Raw genomic sequence first — 25,376 nt, forward strand, 5'->3', positions numbered from 1 at the left:
AACATTGAAAAATGTTCCTGCATACCACAAGTTAAGCCGGGTTCACACGTGCGTACATATTTAAGTCCGTATGAGGCGCGCATGGGAGTCTTAGCCTCCACCAGGCCCCACAGGTCGTTGGAAAAATAATAGAAATTGGACAAACGTAAACAGGTAACATGTCAGACGAGTTAGCTGGGTCGCTAACCATACTTCTCGGTCAGCTAACTCATCTGACATGTTCTGTATCTATATTTATCCAATTTGTACAATTTTTCCCGCGACCTGTGGAGCCTGGTAGAGACTAAGAGTCAAACGGACTTGAATATATACGCATGTGTGACCCCACCTTTATGATGACCCTTTTATCGTCTACACTTGGTGTTTCTGATGTTATGTATATGTCCTAATATTTCATGTCCGTGTGTCCTGGGGTCTTGTGTTTCTTGTCTATGATGATTTCCTTCCAACTTAAAGATAAATGTTGCTGGATTTGTCATTAGAGGAGGAGGACCAAAGATACTCAGATTCTTTCAGCTTTGACAACCATCTTTTGGTTGGGTTCTTTCAGAGAAGCCAAAATAAACTCTCCCTAAAATATCCTAAAATGATTATAGCCATTTCTCTCTCTCCTTAAAACACCAAAAGTTTGAAAACTGAATTTAAAGGGTTATTTTCCAAAATCTTTCTTTACGGTCTGAAAAGTTAAAATGCAAGTCTGGCTTCTGAGAAGTTGAAAGTCGAGCTTTATAGATACCACTTAGGTCTCAAAATATATAGAACGGGGCCGCCCTATGATGGTTCCCGTCCTAAGATGGCACGGATTTTTTGCTGATCTTATTATCCATAAGTACACCGCGTTTGTTGCCCCTGACTATGCTTATTACAAGGGTAAATAAACCAAGTCCATGCACACAGCTGTTATTTGCATTGAAAAATATACTTTAACGTATTTACTTCATGTTTTTGTAAAAACAGAATTCTAACAGTAATGTTGGCAGTGCTGAATCACTGCGGTCACCGGTCTCTGCGTATTGGCGGCTCGTGTCGCTAACTATACCAACTTTACCAAGCAGTCACACTACTGCCATACACATAAGAAATAAAGCTCCACAAAACACAATGAATGTGGGTCTTTAAATGTTTGTTGAGTAGAAAGGCAACCATAGGGAAGCGACATAAACATCGCCACCATTGTATTCCCAAGGGAGTGTGGCCGTGAAGGTGGCAGACTAGAGAGCGCTCCAAAGATTTATTTAACTGTAACAAATGATTCGTCCTGTCTATGAAAATATAACTTGGCAGAGAGATGTAGATGATATTTTCAGATATCTAGACAGAGTTTTGTTGATGTTAGCGATGTCGTTTTTTCGTAATGGTTTTGCTAGTCGGGCATTCACAATCAGTGCATTCAGCCCATTGCCCCCGTGAAAACATCAGCTCGATTGTTCTAGGTATAGCCCTCCTCATGTGAGACAAGAAGTGTATACAGTCACGATTTTACTGTCAAAAGAAAGCTAAAATATCATACTATTAAATTCTTTTTTCTGCGAACTTAAATTTACCACTTACGTCTGAAGAAAGCAAAATTTTAAAAAGCGTACCAAGTTAGGCACACTGTGTAGCGTAGCACAAAATTGGAGTAACTTACATCACGAAATTGTCTCACAGTGTTTGCCGCTTGTAACACGCAGCGCTAAGGGTTCATGAACCACATGAATGCATTTTTTATTCAAGTATGTTGTTCAAATCTATGTGTCAAAAATTCAGTCATCAAAATTTGACCACTCTCAGGCAACTAGCGATGGAGCGCCATGAGTTTGAGCGCATGAAAAAGCGTGCCATGGTAGGGCACCTCCCGTGACATACACAAACTTCAGTTCACATTTTATTCAGCAAACTACTTGGCTTGACTTATTAAAGCATCAATATCTTCTTTACGAATATTGGAGCCGTGGTGTGACATTGACAATGTGGGCATTACTTGGTGCAGACCACACAGGTCAGCTCACGGCCCTGAACGTAGTTGGGACACGGCAAGGACAAACAATTGGCCTCTACCGGGTAGAACAGCGCACCTTCCGTGTTCCTGTATCCGCCTGGCCTGGTCTCGGGCTCCCCGTCCATGCAGACGAACTCAGAGCGGTAATGGCTGTGGCGTTCGGTCATGAGGTACCCCTTGTACTCCCTGGTCCAGCCGCTAGGACAGCTGAGACGGGCGGGGATCATCAGCTTGGAGCCGCGAGACGCCACGTGGCAGACAGCGCAGGGGACGTCGTGGTCATGGAGGGATGCGCCTTGGTAGGGGTTGTTTCCAAGGTGCAGCTGATACTCCGCACCGTTCATGTACGCGGTACCCTGGTTTCCGTCCGTGAAGACTCCCCACTCAGGATCCTTCGGTAGGCAGACGTAGTTGGAGCCTCCTCCTCTGTGAGTGTAGTATGTGCCAGCAGCAATACCTGGACAATAGACAAAATAACGGGATCTCTCCTTAAGTCTCAATTCATCGATAATCCAAATAATGTATATTGTGTCATAAGACACACTAAAAACTGTTAAAGTCCAACAAATGTTCGACAAAATTGCATACTATATGTGACTTGGTGACCGGGATGCGTTTGCTCTCCGGAATCGTAGATACTTTTGTTGACCTTCCTCTTAATGTGACTACGGGGGTGAATCCGTAGCCCGATGGCACACGACGTTTTGGCTGCACGTAAAGTTCTACAGCGTGTCTGCGTGCTCCAAAATTCGTCGGATTCCGTACGAGTTCGTACGGAGGCGTTACTTACCGTGACTTACGGATGCCAAAAGATTGCCCACGTTTTGGCACGTAGACAACACGTATTTTGCCCGTACGACGGGTTGTGCCCTTAGCTAAAAGGCGATTATTGTCACCGTTGTTTTGTGATATAACTTACAGCTGTCGCCACTTACCGCCGTAAAGGAGTGACGTGCCGGCGTCAGTCGGACAGGTGGTCCTTCCCCAGCGGATGTACACGGAACCTCCTGAACCGGAAGGGAAAGACGATATGTCATATGAATCCGAAGAAAATAATGAAAAATTATAACATCGATAATGAAAACAGCTACCGCGAAAAAAATCCCAAAGATCAAACACGTTGTAACCATAAAATGCATATGACTATCAACTGCGCAAAATCTTAACAGTGTGCTACATGTGTATGTGAAACCAGCCTCAATTCTAGAAAAGCAAAGCCGAAACGAGATGGCATATTTCGATGAGGACAACATCTGCTTGATGTTATCCAATTACCACAAGGCTTAATGCGCAATCATAAGGAAAACCTGGACCACTATACCGGACGGCGTAGGGGTGAATTCTAAAATCATTACATCCGTAATAAAAACAGCTTTATAAAGTTGCCGCGTAAAAAAAACGTGCATCATTTCGCAACGGAGGACAGACGACATACAATTGCGGCAAACGGAACGTAGAGTTATAGGTGCGAACACGCAACGCATAAACCGTTCACAAGACTCTGTCGCTGGAGGTTACCCTCCAGTCATAGAGTAATGAATGAAGACCTTTATTGTACATACATAACCCCTGGCTTAAGTACACGTACGCCTCAGCAAGATACTAGTTACAGATACATAATATATATACAATGTCGTCCTTACACACGAATTATATTCTATTAAATTCGACTTTTCGGGCTTTTTTGTTGTGGTGAAAACGTAGGAACAGATGTATTTTACAAGCAAAGTTTGTCTACATTAATTAGGAATATGAATTTGTCCCCGTTACTTAGGTGTGTGGATCCATATAAAAAAGAACTACGGTACAACACAGCAATAGTGGTGAATGATTTTGAAGTGATTCATTCAACTTGATTTTAACCTCCTTGATTAAATCACGACTCCAAATTTAAAATTGGACAGACCCAACTTGCGCTGGACTGTATTGATGAATGGGGCAAGTCTTTCTCCCTTGCAGCAAATGGCAAAAAAAAACAAGGACACGGTAATCAGCACCAGGAAAGAGGCCAATATACCCTTTCCTCCCCATCCTACCATAGCTGGTAATGAGATTCAAAGGGTCGCCACCTTCAAGCTACTTGGTGTCCACATCTCTTATGACCTCACCTGGGATGCTCACATACAATACATGCTGAGCAGAGTCCGACCGAGGATTTACTACCTTTGTATCGCTAAGAGACCTAAGAAGGCGGGTCTCTCGGTAGACGTCTTAACCCAGATTTACCTGACGTTCATCAGACCGATCCTCGAGTACGCGAGCCCTGTGTGGGGAGGATTGCCAAATCATCTTTCGGACTCTCTTGAATCTGTTCAAAAGCGTTGTATGAGAATCATTGGACTTTCTGTGGACTCTATCCCAACACTAGCTAGTAGACGCGAGAGAGCTACACTGAGAACTCTTGAACATACCCTTCAGGATGAGTCTTCTCCACTCTGGGCATTCTTAACCAGCCCCACGGATACTCACTACGGTCTACGCAACAGAAGACCATGTCGTGCAACAATGATCAGCAAGACTAAAAGACATGCGTTGTCCTTCATCCCACGTGCCTTAGATCTACTGTACGCAAGTGGCGACTAGTGTCCTAACGTGTATCTTAGTCAATGTCTGTGTAAACTGTCGGAATAAACCGTGTAGATTTATGCAGAGATTCAATAGCCTAGTTTTACTCACGATGATTGTGTTAATTTATGTATGTGGAGATAACCCACAATTAGTGTAATGTAACTCGCAATTCAGCTACCAAGCTGCAATGTTTTACAAATAAAATCATTCATTCAAAAGATATATATACAGTACGTCAGTCGAAATGCAAGTTCAACAGTTGTGAAAAAGCCAAGCGTAATCACCCTTGTCTGCAGCTGGTTCCCCGGGTGGTCCAATGTCTCCCTTCTGTCCAGGCTCGCCCTGTTAACATCACATCGCAATGTCATTTTCAATAAATACAAACACAAATACGTCTTCGTCACCGTTGTTGATAAAACATAACAAAAGCAACAAAGTTTAAACACATGACGTTAGGACACGCCCGAAAAAGTTATTTCTCTAAACAGAAGGAGTTTAAGAAAGCCATTTGTTTTCTTTTGCTTGTCGGTCAATAGGTCGACAGAATAGGCAGCAATTTAAGAACAAGGCGTCTTCAATATAATAACGTTTGGTTTAATCAATATGAATATCAAGACAAATCGGTTATGGATTCCGGGTCTTTTTCATCGCACCTTCAGTCCGGGGGCTCCCGCATTTCCGTCCCGTCCGTCCCGACCGTCCCGTCCCGGTTGGTTTGGACAACAACCTGTAACATAGCGGATCTAAAGTTGGAATGGAGATTGAAAGCTTGTGTTCTAATCGCAGTGGAGGAAATCCAACAAACAACATACCCTATTATCATCCTATATATATTCTATAGTCACCAACTTAGGCCTACGTCACATTTTCAAACCTTGGCCCGGCCGGACAGCTTTTGGGAACGAAAAGTATGATATAAAAGACACCAAACTGTACGAGACGTAAAGAGAATAGCCGTGGACATGTGCATGTGACGTTATCAATGATGTTTTGTTGTTGTTTTCTATGTAGCCTCTTAGTACTATTGTCTGTATAGCCATTAGTTGTTATTGGTTGCCATACATTGTACCCTGTGCGATTGTTGAGCAATAAATTCATTCATTCATTATTTGTGTATATCTTCACGTACACATTGACGTTGCAAGAGCTCCTGAGATATTCTCAGCAAAAATATACACTGTTTATACAGCTGAATAGTTCAAATCAGGCATGAACACAACCAAGCCCATTCATTCTGAAGAACAAACACGCCTTGAAAAGGATGTACCTAATCCAGGTGGGAGTTGGACCGAGTTGGAAGACGCATCCCTCTTGGAGCGTTTGTCAACTTTGTGCGCAAGTCCTCCCATCTTGGCGCTGTTGTTCTGTGCCCTTGTGTCAGTCTCAGCGTGCCCAGGCTGTTCTCCCGCAGGGCTCTGCACAGAACCGGTCGAGCAGGAAGGAATACCACAGGTCAGTATGTCATGTTTACCTGTGTGCTAGCTGGGATTGTGGGGATAGAATAAAGTGAAAGGCAAAAAGCAAACACACAAGATACTGGCAAAAACGAGTTTGTAGATTCAACATGCACGAGACCAGCGATGGAGGACGATCATGTAAGGACTGGGAGAGCTGTGGTTGTCCTGATGGTTGCAAAGTCCGTATCAAAGACTCAAATAACACTGTAACTACGTAATATTGTATTAAACTACTCCTACTTTTGACTATATGCCTACTTACATCAGGCGGCTCTTGTTGTTCGGCGTAGTTTGGTGGGAAACTCCCGCCTCTGATCTGTGTTTCCAGCACCACAATCCGCTCCCTCAGGGACAGAACCTCCTCCTGGTCTCTCTCGGCCCGAGCTTGGAATCTGGTCATGTCGTCGTGATCTCTCTGTGCCAGGGCTTGGAGCTTGGTTATCTCTCCGTCGCTTTTCTCGGCCTTTTTCGTGAGGGTGTCCACCCTTTCTTGTAGTTTAGCCATCACGTCTTGATCCCTCTCCACCTTAGCCCGGAGGTTTCCCATCTCATGCCCGATGTTCTGCACGATCACGGCCAGCACCACGGCGGAGGCGAACACCGCGGCGGCGCCGAGAACACCGACGAGCGAGCCGAGGGGGCCGCCCGTGCGCTCCCGACGGGCGCTTCTCTCCGGCATGAGGAGGTGACCGTAAGGAAGCTTCTCAGACGTCATTCTCCCCCGGTAGTGATTGTTAGTAAAGGTAGTATAGATAAGAATGCGGTTGAAGACGGAGCTGAAATTGTTCAAACGGTCGAACTGCCCCTGATCGCAACCAGGAAACAGGTGCGCAGGAAAAGTCTCATATTTCGTTGGACGGTCCGGGGGGTCACGTGGTGCGATCTTGCATGTATGTAAAATCAACACCAATACACCTTTCTCACGCGGCGGCCATGATAGATCTAAAACGAGTTCAATGTGGCAAACAAAAGGCGGTCCATCATAATTAGCAGTTCGACCAATGGTAGCCTGCCAATTAGGAAATCGACCAATAAGTGAATGGCTGCAAATTCGTTAAAAAATTGCATTATTATGTTTTTATTTTGCATCTCTTAAGGGACTATGGGGTCAGTCTACACTACTCTAAATTGCTACATCTTTCGGTGCATAACACTTCTTGTAATATTTATTATTCTATCTTATATCATGAAAATTTGTGTGGTTTGGGGGAAAACTAAATGGGACCTGATTTTAGAAATAAGTTTTGTCTGTTTGCCTCATTGACCTCTTCTTCGATCTATCATGGCCGCCGCGTGAGAAAGGTGTATAGGTCTATGTAATGTAATGGTTTACAATAAACAAATCACACACTTCTTGTACAGGAAATATTTTATTTCAACACCATTGCATCATGTATTGCTGGTCAAGGTTTGTCTTCAAAAAAATAAAATTGAATAAAATATTTTGGCAACAGAAAAAAATGCAATATTCTGGAGAGAAAATTTTACGTAATATTCAGCGCAGACTTCTCTCAGCTTCAATGTATGTACTGTAACACAAATTAGAATCTGTTTTAAATAGTACATTAATAGTGAAATTTTACTGACTACTGAATATCTCAAAATGATGCCGTTTTTGGCAACACCTCATGGACAGAGGCATTTTCCTATTGTATACTAATGCTAATGCTAAATATATCTTAAAACAAGAAAACTGATGACTTGTACACATAAATAAAGTAGAACGGCACAGTATTAACCGTAGTTCATCTTTATCCATTGGGTAACCTATATCCGTTGTTTTTCAAAATTGGGTATTTAGGCCCATCAAGCCGACGGGTGAAGTTTAAAACTGCAATATACTGAAAATACTGCAATTCGAAACCAAAGTCCATCGACGTGATATCCACAAATGCCCTGTTTTTAAAAGCAACAGATATAGGTTACCCAATGGATAAGGGTGAACTAGCGTTACACATAAAGAAACATTGCTACATGTTCCATGTTTTATTCTAAGAAAAATAATTAAAAGAAATAGTCATAAAAGCCAAATTGCTTTTGGCAATGACCAAGTTTTTCCTATCATTTGTTTAAAGCTGCCATGCTTGGACATCTATGTTGGTACAGCGATGGTCTATGAAATTTAGCTTAGTTTCACTGATCTTTCCTACTGGTGAAATGACACTTAATGTCCATTTATTCAGGTATGTGTGGCAATGTTTTTCTTTGTTGTCGCTAGCAGTGGTGGTGGCACATTGTATCAGATGATGAGGACATCTTCAACTTTGCGGGGGGAGGAGTGTTTGTAACTGTTGTCCATGAGGTCATGCAGTGGCTAGTGATATCTAGAGTCATCCACTAAGACGTTGTCCCTGCCGTTCTCGTCTATACACCCCTGCACCATGTCGATGGTGGTGAGGAGTCTCCGGTCCATGGCGGCGAGGTGGGCGTCCGACAGGATGGGCGCGATGGGATCGTGGGAAAGTGACTTCTGGAGGAGCTGGCTCAGACGGTCTCCTGTCAGGAGCTTCATCCTCTCCCAGGTGCTGGACCGCAGTCTGGAAGGTAGATAAAATAAGGAGGTGTAAGCAGTCCAATGTTGGCAAGGTCATCTTAGGCCACACCAATTTAATTTCTTGGTTCACGGATTCCCTTGCTCCTATTTTTTGGAAAAAAAATGAAAATAAAAATTACCACTCAGTAAATTTTCACCATTAATGAAACAATTCACCAACTTCCTGGTATTAATAGCAAATTGGCCTTTATATTATAAGCACCTTTAAGTGTGGGTACAGGTGCTGTTACTGTACAAAAATAGTGTTTTTGTACTTTTTTCAAGCTGAAAACTTTTTATCCTATTTGTTTTGGATTGGCCCATACCTTTACCCCAACCATTTTACAATTTTTATTTTTATTTTTATTTCGCCCTCTCACTCCATATTTCTTATGAAAAAATCTGTGAACCAAGAAATTAAATTGGTATGGCCTTATGGTTCAGGTTAAGCCTAGGAAAAAAGTGTTGTGTTTCCTGTTCCAGTCCTGAAAACAATTAGGGTAGGTAGGGATTATCAGTATCTTTTTTTTCTTGAATTTTTTTAGGCTGGCCAAAACTCTAGTGATACATATTACTGTAACAATACAGTTGAACAAAGTAAACTAAAAATGCATGAGGACACTTGTCTTTCAATGTTTAACCTAAATTGTAATATAATAGATACATATATCCTTCATTAGATAGGACAAGAAGTGTGACTCCACTGCCCGCCCCCCAAAAAGGCTAGGGTTGCCAGGTTTTCTTGGGTAGGTCTGGAAACAGGAAACACAACATTTTTTTCCTTGGCATTATTGTTATTGTTATTGAATATCAAATCCTTAGCAGGCCCAAAAGTTGTGCCCTTGGTAGTGTACTGCTAGTGGACTGCTTGGATGTCTATGAATAGTAGCCAACAGAAGATATGAGCCTGACAAGATTTTCTGATAACCAAACTCAATATTCATAATGAACTCTTAGTCCACCTTTGTATTTAATAGCAGGGTATATCAAGTCCACCAATGGATGGTGGTTTCAAAATCTAATGTTTTCAAAATATTGCAGTTTGAATCCTACAATCGCCGACTTGATACCGTTTGAAAAGCAATGGATACAGATTACCCTGCAGTACTAGTGTTACAGCTGATACTAAAATAGTCCCAACAACTTGATGCAGAGACAAGTCAGACTTACTTGCAACACTGGTAGATTGGAGCAAGGATGGTTCTTTCATCATAGTTCGGGTTTCCAAAGCTATAAGAAAATAACACGAATCGTGAATACATTTCAACAGCATGAAAAACTTTGTAAACATGACATGTTTTAGCATGAAAGTTCATCTGTGTTGGTAGGATACAGTATAGAAATTGCTAAACTTTCTTTCCAACACTGAAATCAATATAGGGACTTACCCTAAATTTTCGGTCAAACTCCTGACGTCACTGCTGGAGATAGACAGGGTCATTCTGTGAACAAGGATGACGGGAGTGTGACCGAAAATTTAGGGTAAGTCCCTATATTGATTTCAGTGTTGGAAAGAAAGTTTAGCAATTTCTATAACATGACATGTTCATTACCTTTTGGCGTTGTCTAACAGGAGAAGCATTCCCTTGTCCCCGTCCTTCTCAAAAGTTTCGTAGTGATGTCTGTCAGCATTACCGATTAGGTAGTCAAAGATGGCGGCATCTAGGATATCCAGGAGCCTGGGCCCTGAGCTGTAGGGCGGGGTCTGTTTGACGGAGTTACAGTAGGTGTCGTCATACTCCCACCTGAAACGGTTGTTTCATAGAAAAAAGTTAAAGTTGCCCATACATCTGTGCAGATGCTTAGGGATGGCTCCCATCTCCATTTATGAAGCCCTTGGGCCACAAATTTGTGAAAGCCACTACAGCAGGGGACTGGTCTGCTAGTAGTGATGTGTGTTTAACGAAGGAGGTCTTTTTTAACCTCCTTGGTTTAACGCACATACTCTTTGTCATTAGTGCGGAATGCTAAGCAGAAAAAGCAGCATGTATCATTTTTAAAGTCTTTGGTATGACCTACTAAATACAAGGCGAACACCCTACCCACTCAGCCATTGTACCGGTTGTTTCATACATTTCAAAAATTGCACTAATATGTAGTTCAACAAACGTTAAAGGCTATAGCCATTATATTTTCCTAAGGCATTGCTGTGCTTTATTCTATTACAGCTGCAGTGCATGTTTACCTTTGAAACTGTACTAGAAAAAAAGGTATATTGAGTGATAGACATGTAAAAGATTCTATACAGTATCAAGCAAACTGCATGTATGCAACTGGAATCAAAATATTTTGATGGCTATTTCTTTCCTTTATGTCAAATTTTTTATCAACAAAGCCCCACTTTCCACACCTGCTGAAAAACTCAATCCCTTTGAGTTTGAAAATAAAAGAATCAACATCCAAGCAGACAGTCATCCAACTCAACTGTCAGACAAGCCAAGCAGCCAAAAATGTTTCTTCCATCCAACATCTGCTTGAAGATTACCCATGATTCCTTGCTGAAACCTAGTAGCCATAGCAAGCTCTCTGAGGCCTCTTTTGGCTCATAATCCACTTTTGATGGCCATTTCTTTTTGTACTGGGTCGTTGATTGCCAGCCGTCGCTGATTACTGGCCCCTTCAGTAGGTGTATTATGTGGATTTAGTCACAAGAAATACTCGCTCCTGATTGGCTAAGGAAAGATGGCCATGTTCTAAGAGCTAAAAAAAAAGGCCCCAGAGAGCCTGCTATGGAGGCTAACAGAAACCCCACCTTGCTTGTTTGTCATTCCTGTAGGTTCTCCCCCAGGGATGCCTCTGACGACCCTTCAGAGACCAGTTGCTAGGCAACCACAAGGTCACTGACCCCTCCATGACCTCTCCGTCGGCACACGCTGGTTCTGTCTCCTTACAGTAGTAACATTTCCCATAGAAACAGGTGTTATTTCCTAGAGTAGACAAAAATATGGGTATCAGTGTCAATATAAGAAAGGAGCAGAAACAGAAACAATATCCTGACTCCCAGGATTTGAACCTGCGCCGAATCCGAACCCCAGATGCCAAACTGTTATGCCAAAAGGCTTAAAGCCATTTGACATGGTCAGTTTAGCAGTCAGTAAACCCCACTGTTACACTACTCCCCCATTTCTTTCCAAGATTCATCCTCAAATCTCCAAGTCCACCTCTAGCCTGTTACTCAGTGTGGCACATCCGCTAGCCTGTTACTTACTGTGTGGCACATCTGCTAGCCTGTTACTCACAGTGTGGCACATCCGCTAGCCTGTTACTCACTGTGTGGCGCATGTTAGTAATGGTTCGTCCCAGCATGCATGTATTTGTGCTGGCCAGAAGTTTGAGGCAAGCTTGCCCAAAGTCCTGGCTCTGAACTGACAATGAATCTGGGACAATCACTGGGAACATTCTCACCTTGTGTTAGGAAGGTAGACATCAGCCTCTCCGACCCCACAGGCATGATCTCTGTGCGCAGGTCCACTTTTCTCCCCACCACCAGCGGGGCTCTTCTGAACCCCAGTAATCTGTAGTACATACAGAGGAAGGGGTAGTTCATTACAGTGTCCATTCATGTATCTGTCAGGGTTGGACAAGTTTTCTACAATTCACTTGTCCTATCAGGCAACTACATACAGGGTTCTCCCCAGAATTTTTCAGTATAGTGGAGGGGCTGGCAAAAGTAACCCGCACTAACGTGCTGCCCTTTCATGAAAATGGGTTTATTTTGCAATGACAGAGGGTGTCAAATACTACTTAGTATAATATATTATTGTGATTCCTTTGTTGTGAAGTGGCAAAACGACGATTGTTTTGATCATCAGCCATTCACAAGTTTTTGCAGACAATGCCGCCTGGAGAAGTGATGCCACTTGGTACAAAAAATCTGTGAATTTTCATTAATTTTAGAAAATAGGGAAGAAACACACTGAATTTCAAAAGTAGAATAGTGGAGCTGAGCTTGGAGTATAGTGGAGGGCCTCCGTTATTCCATCCTCTGGGGAGGACTCTGACATATTAAAAAAATTTACTTTTCCGAACCAACTTTTCACTAGTCCGAAATCTAAATGATATTTTCCTATCTATTTTCACTTCCAGTAGTGGAATTCTTCTATTGTTCTGCACTGACCAATGGTTGATGCCATGGCTGTGGAAAGTAACACGTAACGTTATACCAAAATCTCACTCATGGAAAAATCTTATTCTTACTTGCCCGTTCGGGCAAGTAGGGTAGGACATGTGCTTGACAGATCAGCACTTTTACTTGCCCTGGACAATCAGGCTAGTGGACTTGTCTAACCCTGTCTAGATCTGAGTTTCCTCTCTTAATACCCCCCTCACATTAGGCGAAAATAGATCGGACGACAAGTCTGCGAGCTCTAAATTATGAGGAGGCATGACCCTGATGCCGACGAAGAAATTGCAGAGTTCCCCCTTCCTGCAAGGGTCATGTCTCCTCGTAATTTAGAGCTCGCAGACTCGTCGTCCGATCGATTTTTGCCTATAAGGGATTTCTAATCATGTAGCAAACTAGATGGCTTCATGTACATGACATTCTTGAAATTATCTTGGACTAATCTTTCTTGTTAATGACGCACAATAAAGAATGCAACAAAAAACACCATTGTTACCTGTCTAAATGGAAGGCTGCTATTTCTGCATTGTGCCTGTCATACCCATCATATGGCTTCCCTTCTATGATGTATTCTCTTGGATATCTGGAACAAAGAAGGTAAGTGAGAAGTGGAACAAAAACAGGGTATGCGTAAAAGTCATGGTGGCCTTGCGATGAGGGTTCCTAAGGCCACGCCAAATTTATTTGTTGCTTCTCAGATTTTTTTAAAGAAAAAAATTGGGCTGACAGGTCAAACTATTTTTTTTTCAAAAGGTCTGGGGTAGATCTAAAGATATACAAAATGTACAACACCCTGAGGAGTTTAAAGGCACATTTTATACAATGATTGAATGAATCCCTTCCTTTGATTTGTTACTAATGTTCTGAATAAATGGTAATATCTTAAGGTTTGTGATAGCAAAACCTGTATTATGTTTTCCCTGGACTTGAAATTTAAAATGTTGATGGCTTTACCTGGCTTTTGACTCAGGTAGCCATCTGGACAACCTGGCTGAAAAAAGTATTTCAAGCAATGAGTTCACCCACCTTTTTGGTTTGAAGACTGCTTTTTGATGCCCGTTGAGTACTAACAGTGCCTTCAGCTGAGTGCCCTTGTACCCTACGTCTGCATGGGTAATCTCAGCTGTGGCCATCGCTCGCAGGATACCGCCCAACTCCTCCGCATCTCTGTGAGAGTGTAGAACACATCAAGTGACATCATCATTATCATCATCCTCGCTGCATATCAGTCACTATCAGTCAATGTAGAACACAAATGACGCCTTAGAATGTATTGCCGGCTGCCAGCATGAGTGCTATATAGGTATAAAGCATTCTCCTACGCAGAGACATCCAACAGCGCCAGCCAATCGCCTATTGTCTGTACTCTGCTTTTTCAACTGTCCCCATCAGTTCCTGTGGGCGTTGCCGAATACTGGTCAGCTGTCAGCCAATCGGAAAATAAGCCTTTTAGTTTTCAAAAGGGATCTCGTATTTATAAGGGTAAGCTCATAAATATTTATAAGCAGGGCGGTCAGGAACTGATGGTGACGGTTGAGATGGCAGAGTACAGACATGAGGTGGTATGCTGGTGCTGTTGGATGTCTCTGCATTGGAGGATGGTATAAAGTGCACAGACCACTTGTACAATTCCCATGTGGTCTAGTGGTTATGATTTGTCGCTCTCACCGCCAAGGCCCGGGTTCGATTCCCGACGTGGGAACCAATGTAAGAAGCGAGTAAAACTGTCTCCTGGATCTCGGGATTCAAACATGTGTCGAATTTGGGCCGCCAGCTTACAAGCCAATGACTAGACCACTACGGCAAAAGGTTGGAGCCGTTTGACATGGTTTGGCGGTACTTGAACTCCACTGTTACACTACAAATTGTACTATAGGGTGTCAAAAAAAGCACATATATCAAGGCTACAGTCTATGCCATCGAAGTACATGTCAATGAAATCGTCTTCTGGGGGGGACGTAAAATGGGGGTCCCGTGCTCGAGGAGGCGCCTCGACAACATTATAAATCACATTGGGTACCTACTGCCTATGGTACTGGCTACAAATAAACCCGATATATAATATCATATTATTATATCATATTAAATATACTTACTCTGGGTAGATGTGTCTTGAACTGACCCAGCTGGCTGCAATAGTCCAAGGGGATCTTCCTCCCAGGTCCGCAGTGAAATCAATCTCCTCGAACCCTGCCAACCCCCCTTTCTGCACATGGTTCCGTCCAGGCTCTCTTTTATCTAACATCAAGCCATCCAGTAGTAAGTTGGAGGACAACGCTATGTGTTCCTCTTTCTGTTGTTTCCGCTGTAGCCATGTTTTGTCTTTCCCGTGTGCGTTAGATCGTCCGGCTAGTATATACAAAATCACAAGGGCCAGGACCACAACAATTGCTAGTAGAACGAAGCGCTGTTTTAACTTCAATCCCATGCTCATAATATCTCTGATACACCTGTCCCGTATATACTCATATATTCCTCTTTGGCAAGGTTTTTGGCAACATTCTATACAACAATATTCTACATAAAGTTTCCTACCATATGTGATTGACACATGGATAATTGAATTAAAGTTCCGACCGGATACAAAAACATGCACAAAGCTGGCGAAGCATGGCGAATTCTACCGAATTTTCCTGTGGCACTTCGACAGGGTTGTTCAGTTAATCCTTAGAGTTGGTGAACAGGCCTTGATCTTGGTCAGAAGGGGGTAGAATAAACGAAAAAAGCACCACGTCCGCATTGTTGACATCTGACGGTCGCCATCTTGTTTCTCCCGCGTGGATAGTAATTACCTCCGACCAATCAGCAATCAGGTCAAAGGCCAGTAAAAAACAAACCCGGAAGTATGTGAAACCAAGAAGACAACAGGAAGAACGAGTTGTCTTACTTTCTTTTCTCTTAGCACAGTTACGTCACTGTGATCTAGAAGGTCGGAAAGTATGGGGGAGACATTACTACTACATCTTTTGGTATTTGTGAGTTTGTTCCTGTCGTTTTTGGCGACGGGACAGGGAGAGGAGCCACCTGTTGGTCATCTGCAGCATCTTGGAGCTCACCAGCCTCCAGTGGGACAGGTTAGTCAGGAAAACTAGTCATGTTGACGATATATATATATAACTTGAATAACGTTAAGAAAAGTTTTCAAATGCTGGCTTAAAGAACACAAAAATGTACTACTGCAGTCAAACGTATGTAACGTTACCTTTACTGAGAAAGGATTGAGAACTCATGTGACCTAAAGAAAATGGTTACAGTAGATAGGTGGACAATGTGGACGGGAACAACAAAAAGTCACCACAAAAGCTTCGTGGTCCTAATATAATAGACAAAAGTGGTCACGAGTACAGGTTTGACTGTTAAGTTTTAATAGAACCAAGGATTCAAAGAGTGAAAATTGTTCCTCCGACCTGTATACAGGTTGAGTCCTTGGATTACGTGCCGACTCCAGAAGACTTCTACCACAACTACATCCTGCCCAGCAAACCTGTCATCTTCACAGGAGCAGCCAAACATCTACCAGCTTTTCAACTATGGTCTGATGCATACATCATGGAAAAGTATGGAGACATTGAGGTATGTGATAGTCCATTTTCTAAACACCAACAATATCAGTAAACTTGAATACATATGAAACTTGCAATCAAAGCGGCTATGTACCTTACTAGTAAAGCAATAATCAATGGATTATTGTCATCACTTTTACTACACCAAATGTATATCATTTATGTCAGATGTAAGAAATATTAGTGATTTTGAGTAGATACTTGACAATTTAAGGATTGCCACACTACGAGAGAGCAGAAAGCTGCATCTGTTTCATACAGTTGATAATACAAGTCTTTATATAATGCAAGTCATAACATTACAGAGGTATTGTTTTCAGTCTGTGCAAGGAGGTTACATATCCCTATATAACCTCCTTGGTCTGTGTGTTTGTTTGCAAAATCTTATGTGTCTACAGTTATTTCAATATTGTAGAGGGACAGGATGTGAGGCAGAAGATGGTGCAACTGGAGACTGGCAGGATTGGAAGGTTGGCTTGGCCTGGGTCCAAAGTTGATCCAGCAGGTTGACAGAAAAATTCATAGACAAAACAACTTTTTAAAGTTATTGAAATAGACAGAGTAGCAATTATGAATAAAAAAAATCAACAAAATCTCTAGATATTTTACAGATTTTTTCTTGAATATATTAGCATATATTTGTGAACCTCACTTAATTTTTTTATCAATCTGACCTTGCTGCAGGTTCAGGTTGACTACAGGAAGAAGGAGAACAGAGACAGACCAGGAGACACGATGACGATGGAGAAATTCCTGCTAAATTACAACTCATCAGACTTCTACATGGTCACTACTGTCCCAGAGGTACAAGTTACGACTGTCATCTTGTGGTGGTTATAATCTTATAGACTGTACAGAATATATTTGTTAGACTTTCAGTTAGTTACTGTAAATGCAGTTAAGTCTGCTGGGATTTGATTTCACGGTTGCGGGAAAAATGACTTTTCGCGGTGGTATTAATTTTGCGGTAGCACCTTGCCCTGTTGTCTCTTACTGCCAAGAAAAATGTTCGCCGTGGTTTTAAGTTTGCGGTGAAGCGGCCATTGCAAAAAATGCGAACATTAAACCAATTAAAAAGTTTCTGCATTTACAGTAAGTAAGATTAGTGATGCCATATGCAGATCTGATACAGAGATATGTAACTCTTGCACCTGTAATGTGAAAGAAGGTCCAAGGCTTATAAGCTATATTGTAGTCTTGTTTATACTTTTAAAAAGGTAAATATGTCCCATAGCCTTAGGGGCAGGGCTGTTAATTACCATGTCTGGGACACTGTAATGCAAGGCAGAGCCACCACTTTTGACCTAATTATGCATGTAAAGTGCTTTCAAAAGGACAAAATGTCTAACCAAGAGATAAAACCAGTGACTTCCCAATCCCATATCTGCTAGCCTAGTCACATTGTCCAATATTGCCACAAATACAACCATTTATTTCAGTGGCTATAGATAATACATGTAGTTAGCAACTGTAGTATTACCTGTTTTAGATAAAATGAGTTATAGCCTTACCTATAATAGCCTTCAGCTTGACTTTGCCTTACCTTCGTTTCCTATTGAAATCCAAATTGTCTACATCTTGACTTTGTCTTACCTTTGCTTCCTATTGGACACCCAAAATTGTATTCAGCTCTTTTGCATTCATAGTTAAGGTATAAAAGACCAGTTTCTCCCAGATCACTTCAGTGTCAATGACAAAAGATAGTTGATACTATCTGAAATGCCGGACCATTTCCAAAATCATATCCAGTTGCTTGAGTAACTGCTTTTGGCATATCTTATTACTTGGATGTCTAATCTTCATCGACGTATACTAGGGTCGGGTATCGGTTCAGCTACCGGTACAGAACCGTTTTTTCTTATTGTACCAGACCTGACTTGAAGAAATTAGGTGGACCGGACGTTGGACCTATTAGAAAATTAACAGATTATTTGTTCAGGCATGCACACGTTTTGGTGCTTGCAGGTGGAAGAAAATAACAAGAGTGAAGTAGAGAAAATTTTATAGTCATTTCTATCAAGTTTTACAGTCAATCGTACAGGTGCAGTTAGCATTGTTGGATTCTAAGACACCAGTTTGAGTCGAATACTCCACCAAACAGATTTCTTTGCAGTGAAATGGACCATTGGCCTGAGTCATATTGCATCGGGTCCAGGTTCAGGTCCGGACCTGATCCTCTGGACCTGAACCGGACCTGAATTTTCTGTACCGGTACCCACCCCTAACGTATACTAAAGCTTGCTTTGTTTCTTCCCTCCCAGCCGATGATGGAGGAGGTATACCTCCCCTCCTGTCTGTCCTGTGGTGGTTTCACCAGTAACCTACAGGACTATGTCATGTGGATATCCAGTGGGGGGACCAAGTCCCACCTCCACATGGACAACATTGACAATGTGATGTGTATGATCAGTGGCAGTAAGGAGTGGTTGATGGTGGACAGACAGGCAGGCGCTAACGTGAGGCTGGACAGACATGAGGGGGCCTACAGCACGGTTGATGTGGACAGGTGACTACAATTTTGTATTCTATTACAATATATCAGACCACACTGACTTGATTTTATGGATGACATTCTCTGGAGACCCTAAAACTATAGTGTGAGGGCAAAAAAGAAAATCCAGCATAAAATGCTGCTAAACTACAGGACTAGACATCCAGTTCATTCTTTCCTAGGCTTGGTTTATCTTATGTTCACCTCCAGTAAGATACAATCGTCACCATTTCAATCATGTTTATATTGCCATGCCTTGACCATGTGCCCTAGAGAGCAGATCCTCTGGCAAGCATAAGATTCTGGTTGACCAGGGATGCCATTGGGTGACATTAGCAACATTTTTTAAAAATATTTGGATAGCAGGCAAAAATCAATGCCTACATGGATGTCATCTAAAGATCAAGTCATTGTGACCTTCACCTTTGCTAAAGCCAAGATCTTGTAAATGTCATGTAAATCAAACATTCCTGACACCTGAAGAGATCTTACAACTAGCTGTGTTGTGGTAATCTGTACGTAATACAGTCCTTGTTCACATACAGGGTGGACATGTACCAGTATCCAGAATTCCGCAACCTCCCGTGGTGGTCGGCTCATATCGGCCCGGGGGACTGCCTGTATGTTCCGTACGCGTGGCTACATCAAGTCCGCTCCCACGGGAGAAACATCGCCATCAACAACTGGTGGACGCCACTCTCTGTGTTTGACTACCAGGACTGTGAAGGGAAAGACACAAAGGCACCCATTCCACTGAGTATGCTGGAATTCACTCCAGGTGCACATACAAGGTAGGAAATTACATTATTCTTAAGGTTTTATGTCTGTAGCTTTGTCTACTATGCTCAAGTTTTATCTTAGTTTAGTAAAACACTTTTATTACACTTCATGCCATTCACTGTATATGATCTCTTCCCTTTGCACTCTCATACCTGAGACTAGGGGTGGTTACCGGTTTCAGGTGCAGGTATGGTCCAGGTCCAGAGGATCAGGTCCAGGTCCGGACCTCAACCAGGACCTAATTGGCAATACTCTAAACAATGGTCCATTTCACTACAAAGGAATCTGTTTGGTGGAGTATCCTATATTCACATGAACAATGTTAACTGCCTTTGTTAAGTTAAACTAAGTTTGACTATAGAAACTTGATATAGTCTGTTCAGTGTTTAATTGGTCCACTGAATTCCGTTATTTGTGGGCCGGTCCAACAACAAAAAACGGTTTTGTAATGGTACACTGTACCAAGCCAACCAATAGCTAAGACTGTTTGTTTTCAATGATGATCAGGTTTATAGTGAAGGTCCTGTTAGAAGAACATGGTGGCCAGCTACCCAAGGACACCGTCCAACGCATGGTCCTGTGGGAACACAGCGGTCAACAGCTGATCAGCGACGAGGACTTCAGCCAAATGGACACCAACGGTGATGGACAACTCAGTGTAGAGGAAATGGATCGACTAGAGGTAATACAAGTTACCGTTTTCAAGTTTTGTGTCCTTCTCTACTGTGTTCTAGCCAGCCTGAGATTTTTTTCCAGTCTCCTGGAGATTTGAATAGAAATCCCGTCAAAGGAGCGACGATCCTTGGCTCTCCAAAAAAAATGTGAAATCTTGACCCTCTGAAATGCTATTTCCTTTCTCTTGAGAGGCAATTTTTTGTTGGTAAGACTCTGCTTGGTTCATTAGAATCTTTACATGCCAATTTTGTTCGTTTCTGCAAACTGCAAATTTCCGACAGAAAGACAAACGCTGGCTAGAACCGTTTCTCTAATATTCTGACTCTTCTCTTCGATTTCATAAATTTCTCCAAGTATGGGTCGGTACAGGTATTTCCCGGTGTGAGTGGATCAAACCTGTAAAATTGAGTGATCAAATGTGTAAAACTGGTGTGTATACCTATCGGCAGTTAACTGGTTAAGTGAAACAAAGAAACAATACCGCTGTATTTTCAGTTGGAGGAAGTACACAAGCTGTTCGACGGCATACACCCCGGGGAAATCAACACCATGGGGGCGTGGCAGAGTCGTAGGAACGCGATCCAACAGCTGCTGAAGTCTCTGGACACGCCCTTAGAAGGCGAGGCCAAAGAATTCCTGTACAACTGGCAACGGACGGATCAAGAGACACTGGAGTTCTTGGCTTCCCGTGAAGGAAGTCTTCCAGAAGCTGTTGTAGACTTTATGAAGTCAGAACTAAAGGTTAAGCCATCTTTTGGTGGCCATGATGACTTGTGAAAGTTTTGGTTTGGGTGCAATATATAGTGGACAAGTTTTCCTACCCTTGGTAATTGTTGCAAGCTATAATGATGAGAACCTATTTATAAGAACTTACTGTAGTGTATATGCTTAGGGTGTTAATATTTTGGCAAAGTGTTTTTGAATGCCAACTCAGAATTGATACATCATTCTTTTGGCTGTTTGTCAGAATTTGCTTGCCAATGGATTTCCTCTCAACTGACATTTCTCTGTGCACATTTCCATAATGAACTTCCATATTCTTGTTGTATTAGTGAATGCTATTTCTGTTGTAAATATTCAATACAAAGAACAGCTATTCAAACATCTTCTCAAACATCATGAATCTCATACAACATGCTGCTGGTAAAATTGATAGTTCTATGTATGGACCAATGACATTCCCTGACTGTCTAGTTTATCATAGAATGAATAAATGAATTAAGTTTAATATACAAGGGATTTGTATGGGTTTAATGTCATTACCAGCTTTGAAATGATGGTGCCAGTTAGGATGATTCTAAAGCAATTCTATAACATAGAAAATTATTTTTCTGTTAGAATTTATACCGTATGGTTAGAGTTTGAACATTTCTGTCCTATTTTAGACCATTTCTGTGCTATTTTAGTAGATTTCTATCAGGGCTCCTTATATCTTAAGGGTAGAGAGTATAAGGAGCCCCAGAAGAAATCATATGGTACCCAGGCTACGATTTTAGACCACCTATGCAAGCTTTTTTTGGCATTGAGAAGAATACTTTTATAATAACTTTAACACAAAGGAGACATAGAAAATCACACTTCCTGTTGTACCATATGTCAGATGTTTATTATTTGACTCTGATAACGCAAACTGACATCTATTCTGCAGAGGACTTGGCCTTGGGTAGCCTCTTCTTCACCACCACAGGCTTCTGACTGCGCAGGATAGCACTGGCACGGCGCAGGGCAGGCTGGAACAACAGGCATTCAGTCAGAACATTCTTAGAGCAACCCAGGGCTCTAGCCAGCGTCCGTTTTTCCGTCAATTGACGGAAATTTGCTGCGTGTGACGGAAAATTTTTTAAACCAATCCGTCAACCTTGACGGACAAAAATCCTTGTTGGAAGCTACAGGCGACTTGGGGACGCCGTAAAAGCCACACACTGTTTGTTTTGCTATTGTTATTATTGTTGATGAAATGTGTCGGCGCCCTTTCGCAAACTATAATCTCATTAAAAATCCGTTTTTCAAGGTCTCAGTTCAGTCTTTCTAACTCCTGAAATAGTGTTTTCGCAACAATGGGAATTGGCGGACGGAAAAAAATTTGAGCTGGCTAGAGCCCTGGAGCAACCAAAGAAAATAGTCAAAATAAAAAAAATGACCCAAGAAAAACACAAAATTTGGTACATTAAATAATTCCGGAGCTTTCCAATTTAAGAGGAGACCTCCCAACACAAACATGTTCTAGTTTACACTGCATCTCCTTTCCTACCACAAAATTAAGTCCCTTTAAATCAATCTATTATATAACGCAAATCTCTCTGGATGGAATTCTCATCATCAAAATACTTGCCATTGCCTTAAGAAAATTTCAAAAAACGTTTTATGATGATCCTGACATTAAAGGTTTTTTAATTTTATCTCAGTGTTTATGGTACACTGTTCTTGCCAGCATAGTTGAGGCCCATGTGCTGTGATTTGTATCCCATATGTTTTGATTAGGGCTCCTATTTTGTGTTTTAAACAACACATTGTTTTTTTGTTGTTTTGTGCAAAGATTTAAAAAATCTGAGACGTGCAATGCAGGAAATACTGTTTCTGAGGGTTACAAATCCAATAATTTTTAGGAGGATGTCCCCAGACCCTTTTACAATGCCCTCCATTTGGCTAGGCCGAGCTAAGATGCCCCCTATGCTGTGAAAAAATCCTGGTAAGAACCCTGTGGTACATCACATCCCTTCAAAATTCCTAAATCTCTAAGATGTACAATACTACAAATAAAGCATAGGTATAGTCACCATCTTCAGGTCCTTCCTGTAGCCTCGGACAGCACGTCTAATGGTGGTGAGTGTCTGTCGGCCTCCGCGGGACAGGGTCACACGGCTGGTCGCCTTGGCTGGCTTTCTCAGGCCTGAAACAGTGCAGCAATACATGTTTTTTTTTTTACTCGATGGTCACCACGTAACAAGGCCTGAAGGCCACTCAAGGTTAAGGGTTACATGATTGGAACTGTAACAGTAACTCTTCGCCCTAGGTCAGAAACATCATGATTGAGACCAGCCCAATTGCTTACTATGAGTGAGGACTAACTGACCCAATAGGCAAAGCAGGGGTTACAAGGGCTGCTCGGGAGATTCCCTACCCCTATTTTTGGCCGGAATGGTTTGATCTGCTTGGGTGGATGTTCGCACATGTGGCGGGTTCTTTAACGTGCTTGGGGTGTTGCTCTCCCCAAACACAGGACTTCCATTTAACGTCCTATCCGAAGGACGGCCCGTGCCGAAGCTCATTTTCACTTGAGTGAAGTGAGGAAAGTCGTATAATGTACTTCAATACCTGAAGTGTTTATCATAGTACATCAGGGCTTACTCTAGTCCTTTCATTGAAGTTTAGTGGGTTCTAATACATGCATGAAGAGTGTTAATCTTAATGACAATAGTGTCTTTATTTCTCTTGTGATAGAAAAAAGAAAAAATGATCTCCGTCCAGTTTTAGCTCATTGAAGAGATAGTCTTCCACAGTGGTCGTGATAGTATTTAAAGGTTCAGTATACCGGGGAAATTCCCCTAGCTCTTATAGACAAAAACAATGAACAGTGGATTGAGGCATAAGTCATATCCTAAGGACTGCAATCCTTTCTGGTAGCATGCATGTTGGGTGAGCCGTGAGCGACACAGCCGGAATGGAACTCATGACTTCTAGTTCCAGAAGCAGGGCTGCTAACAACTGGACTATGCACACTGTCATGAAGAACACGTAGCTTGCAACTCGGGCAAACTTCAAGGGAAGTTGCTGTCCTACTAGCCACTGTCTGGGTCATGCTCCTCTTCTCCAGGGTTTTCTAAATTCATACATGACCAGATAACAGAAGGAAGGTAAGAGTAGACAAGCTCTGGGTTTAAGTCACTCACCCTTCTGCTTGCGAGTCACCAAGACAACACCCTTGCCATCTGGAGCAGCCTCCACACCTACAGTCTGAAACAGAAATATACACAAATTACTTATAGCTTCATGAATAATAAAAGGAGATAATCTAAGTGTCTTTTTAATTTGAAATATTACCTTGTTTTTCATACCCTTGTCAATCAAATTTATAAATATGAGATATCCAAATTTGGTTATGATTTTAATGATACAAATAACAACCAGAAAGTGAGGAGTACAGTGATTTACTCACTTTTTTGTGGACCAGTCCATTGTACCGGTAGGAGTTCCTAGCCTTCAGGTTGTTTGGCTCCTGAAGAAGTGGACAAAATATACAGACATTATTATCACAAACATAAAAAATCAACAAACTCACCATGCCAAATAGGTCTGACTTATTAGGAGTTACACTCTTACAGTTAAGCAACTCTGCAGCATTACTACATCTACATATATGGACAGAATGACATGACTTACCCTGGTGAAGCTCTGCTTGTTCCTCTTCAGCAGGAAGGAGGAGTTGTTCCTGATGATCATCCACTGCAGATCTGCAGACATGGTGCAGCTTTCTGTCTACATAGTGTCCAGAAATACATACATTATAACAGAATAAGTATTTGTCCATTATTTGAAAAGTATATCTATTGTGATTTTGTGTAGTAAATATTTACTTTCAATACTTACTTTTACGATTATAGATTAACTTTCTAAATATTACAGACTGGACAGAACAAAATATACAGTTGCATCTATGAAATTTATGCATATATAAAGTATTCTCAAGCATAGTTATTTAGTCTTAGACCTAGGGGGAAATTGTCTTCTAAACCTTGTGAATTACTTAAATTTAGCATTTCTTTGCATTATGAGTCCAACTAAAATGTCCTTCTTACTCTCTTACCACTACGTTTACGATTAGGATAATGACAATACAGCAACAGTTAAGTAATTTTTGAAATTTTGAACTACCGGCCTTCCCACATGGCTGCCCCCCTCCCTCTTCATGAAATCTGGTCCACATGCACCACTACAAATTCGACAAAATCACACTTAAATCTCTCCTGTCCCAACCAAAAACACACGCCGTATATTCTCAACACAATAGTGCTTCTACCGATGCGTTAATACATTGGCAGCATCACAGTATAAGGGCGTATATTGCTAAAATAAAAAGTGGTTCAGATTTTCTGCCCATACCTACCTCGTCGGAAAATGAAAGAGGGCGATGGAAGGCGGCTGATCACGGACGAGATATTATATCCATCCGCTAAGACTGAGATTCCTCTCCCTCTACAAAAGTAT

General features: G+C 41.9%; 4 protein-coding genes across 4 annotated transcripts; 1 reads left to right on the top strand and 3 right to left on the bottom strand.

Annotated features, from left to right (window-relative positions):
• Positions 1-1,717: 1,717 nt before the first annotated feature.
• Positions 1,718-6,856, bottom strand: LOC118420619. The gene is made up of 6 exons (XM_035827463.1): positions 6,269-6,856; positions 5,817-5,964; positions 5,203-5,276; positions 4,834-4,891; positions 2,917-2,988; positions 1,718-2,438 (listed from the first exon to the last, which is right to left on the bottom strand). Exons 1-6 carry the CDS (start codon positions 6,719-6,721, stop codon positions 1,960-1,962), a joined length of 1,284 nt encoding a protein of 427 aa, XP_035683356.1. The 5' UTR covers positions 6,722-6,856; the 3' UTR covers positions 1,718-1,959.
• Positions 6,857-7,357: 501 nt separating this feature from the next.
• Positions 7,358-15,441, bottom strand: LOC118422073 (glycosaminoglycan xylosylkinase-like). Its single transcript, XM_035829586.1, has 8 exons — positions 14,759-15,441; positions 13,689-13,829; positions 13,159-13,245; positions 11,945-12,054; positions 11,292-11,466; positions 10,093-10,284; positions 9,710-9,769; positions 7,358-8,543 (listed from the first exon to the last, which is right to left on the bottom strand). The coding sequence occupies exons 1-8, from the start codon at positions 15,094-15,096 to the stop codon at positions 8,321-8,323; spliced, it is 1,326 nt and encodes a 441-aa protein (XP_035685479.1). The 5' UTR covers positions 15,097-15,441; the 3' UTR covers positions 7,358-8,320.
• Positions 15,442-15,482: 41 nt separating this feature from the next.
• LOC118422072 (bifunctional peptidase and arginyl-hydroxylase JMJD5-like) lies at positions 15,483-21,406 on the top strand. The gene is made up of 7 exons (XM_035829585.1): positions 15,483-15,736; positions 16,080-16,235; positions 16,910-17,029; positions 18,487-18,731; positions 19,262-19,507; positions 20,004-20,178; positions 20,667-21,406. The coding sequence occupies exons 1-7, from the start codon at positions 15,602-15,604 to the stop codon at positions 20,946-20,948; spliced, it is 1,359 nt and encodes a 452-aa protein (XP_035685478.1). The 5' UTR covers positions 15,483-15,601; the 3' UTR covers positions 20,949-21,406.
• Positions 21,407-21,749: 343 nt separating this feature from the next.
• On the bottom strand, positions 21,750-25,327 carry LOC118422076 (60S ribosomal protein L28-like). Its single transcript, XM_035829591.1, has 6 exons — positions 25,276-25,327; positions 24,552-24,647; positions 24,328-24,387; positions 24,062-24,125; positions 22,949-23,061; positions 21,750-21,901 (listed from the first exon to the last, which is right to left on the bottom strand). Exons 2-6 carry the CDS (start codon positions 24,630-24,632, stop codon positions 21,809-21,811), a joined length of 411 nt encoding a protein of 136 aa, XP_035685484.1. The 5' UTR covers positions 24,633-24,647; positions 25,276-25,327; the 3' UTR covers positions 21,750-21,808.
• Between the last annotated feature and the right edge of the window lie 49 nt (positions 25,328-25,376).

The sequence above is a fragment of the Branchiostoma floridae genome, chromosome 8, assembly GCF_000003815.2.
Source record: "Branchiostoma floridae strain S238N-H82 chromosome 8, Bfl_VNyyK, whole genome shotgun sequence".
Taxonomy (NCBI): domain Eukaryota; kingdom Metazoa; phylum Chordata; class Leptocardii; order Amphioxiformes; family Branchiostomatidae; genus Branchiostoma; species Branchiostoma floridae.

Bases quoted from the DNA above. Each gene is read 5' to 3' on its own strand.
- LOC118422072 (XM_035829585.1), top strand. From the start codon at position 15,602: ATGGGGGAGACATTACTACTACATCTTTTGGTATTTGTGAGTTTGTTC. The intron at 16,236-16,909 runs GTATGTGATAGT...ACCTTGCTGCAG, and splicing joins AAAAGTATGGAGACATTGAG to GTTCAGGTTGACTACAGGAA. The intron at 17,030-18,486 runs GTACAAGTTACG...CTTCCCTCCCAG, and splicing joins TGGTCACTACTGTCCCAGAG to CCGATGATGGAGGAGGTATA.
- LOC118420619 (XM_035827463.1), bottom strand. From the start codon at position 6,721: ATGACGTCTGAGAAGCTTCCTTACGGTCACCTCCTCATGCCGGAGAGA. The intron at 4,892-5,202 runs GTGCGATGAAAA...TGATGTTAACAG, and splicing joins CGGGAGCCCCCGGACTGAAG to GGCGAGCCTGGACAGAAGGG. The intron at 2,439-2,916 runs GTAAGTGGCGAC...TCTATTGTCCAG, and splicing joins CACGTCACTCCTTTACGGCG to GTATTGCTGCTGGCACATAC.
- LOC118422076 (XM_035829591.1), bottom strand. From the start codon at position 24,632: ATGTCTGCAGATCTGCAGTGGATGATCATCAGGAACAACTCCTCCTTC. The intron at 24,388-24,551 runs GTAAGTCATGTC...CCACTTCTTCAG, and splicing joins ACAAGCAGAGCTTCACCAGG to GAGCCAAACAACCTGAAGGC. The intron at 24,126-24,327 runs GTGAGTAAATCA...TTTCTGTTTCAG, and splicing joins ATGGACTGGTCCACAAAAAA to ACTGTAGGTGTGGAGGCTGC.
- LOC118422073 (XM_035829586.1), bottom strand. From the start codon at position 15,096: ATGAGCATGGGATTGAAGTTAAAACAGCGCTTCGTTCTACTAGCAATT. The intron at 13,246-13,688 runs GTGGGTGAACTC...TCTTTGTTCCAG, and splicing joins GCAGTCTTCAAACCAAAAAG to ATATCCAAGAGAATACATCA. The intron at 8,544-9,709 runs GTAAGTCTGACT...TCTACCTTCCAG, and splicing joins CCAATCTACCAGTGTTGCAA to ACTGCGGTCCAGCACCTGGG.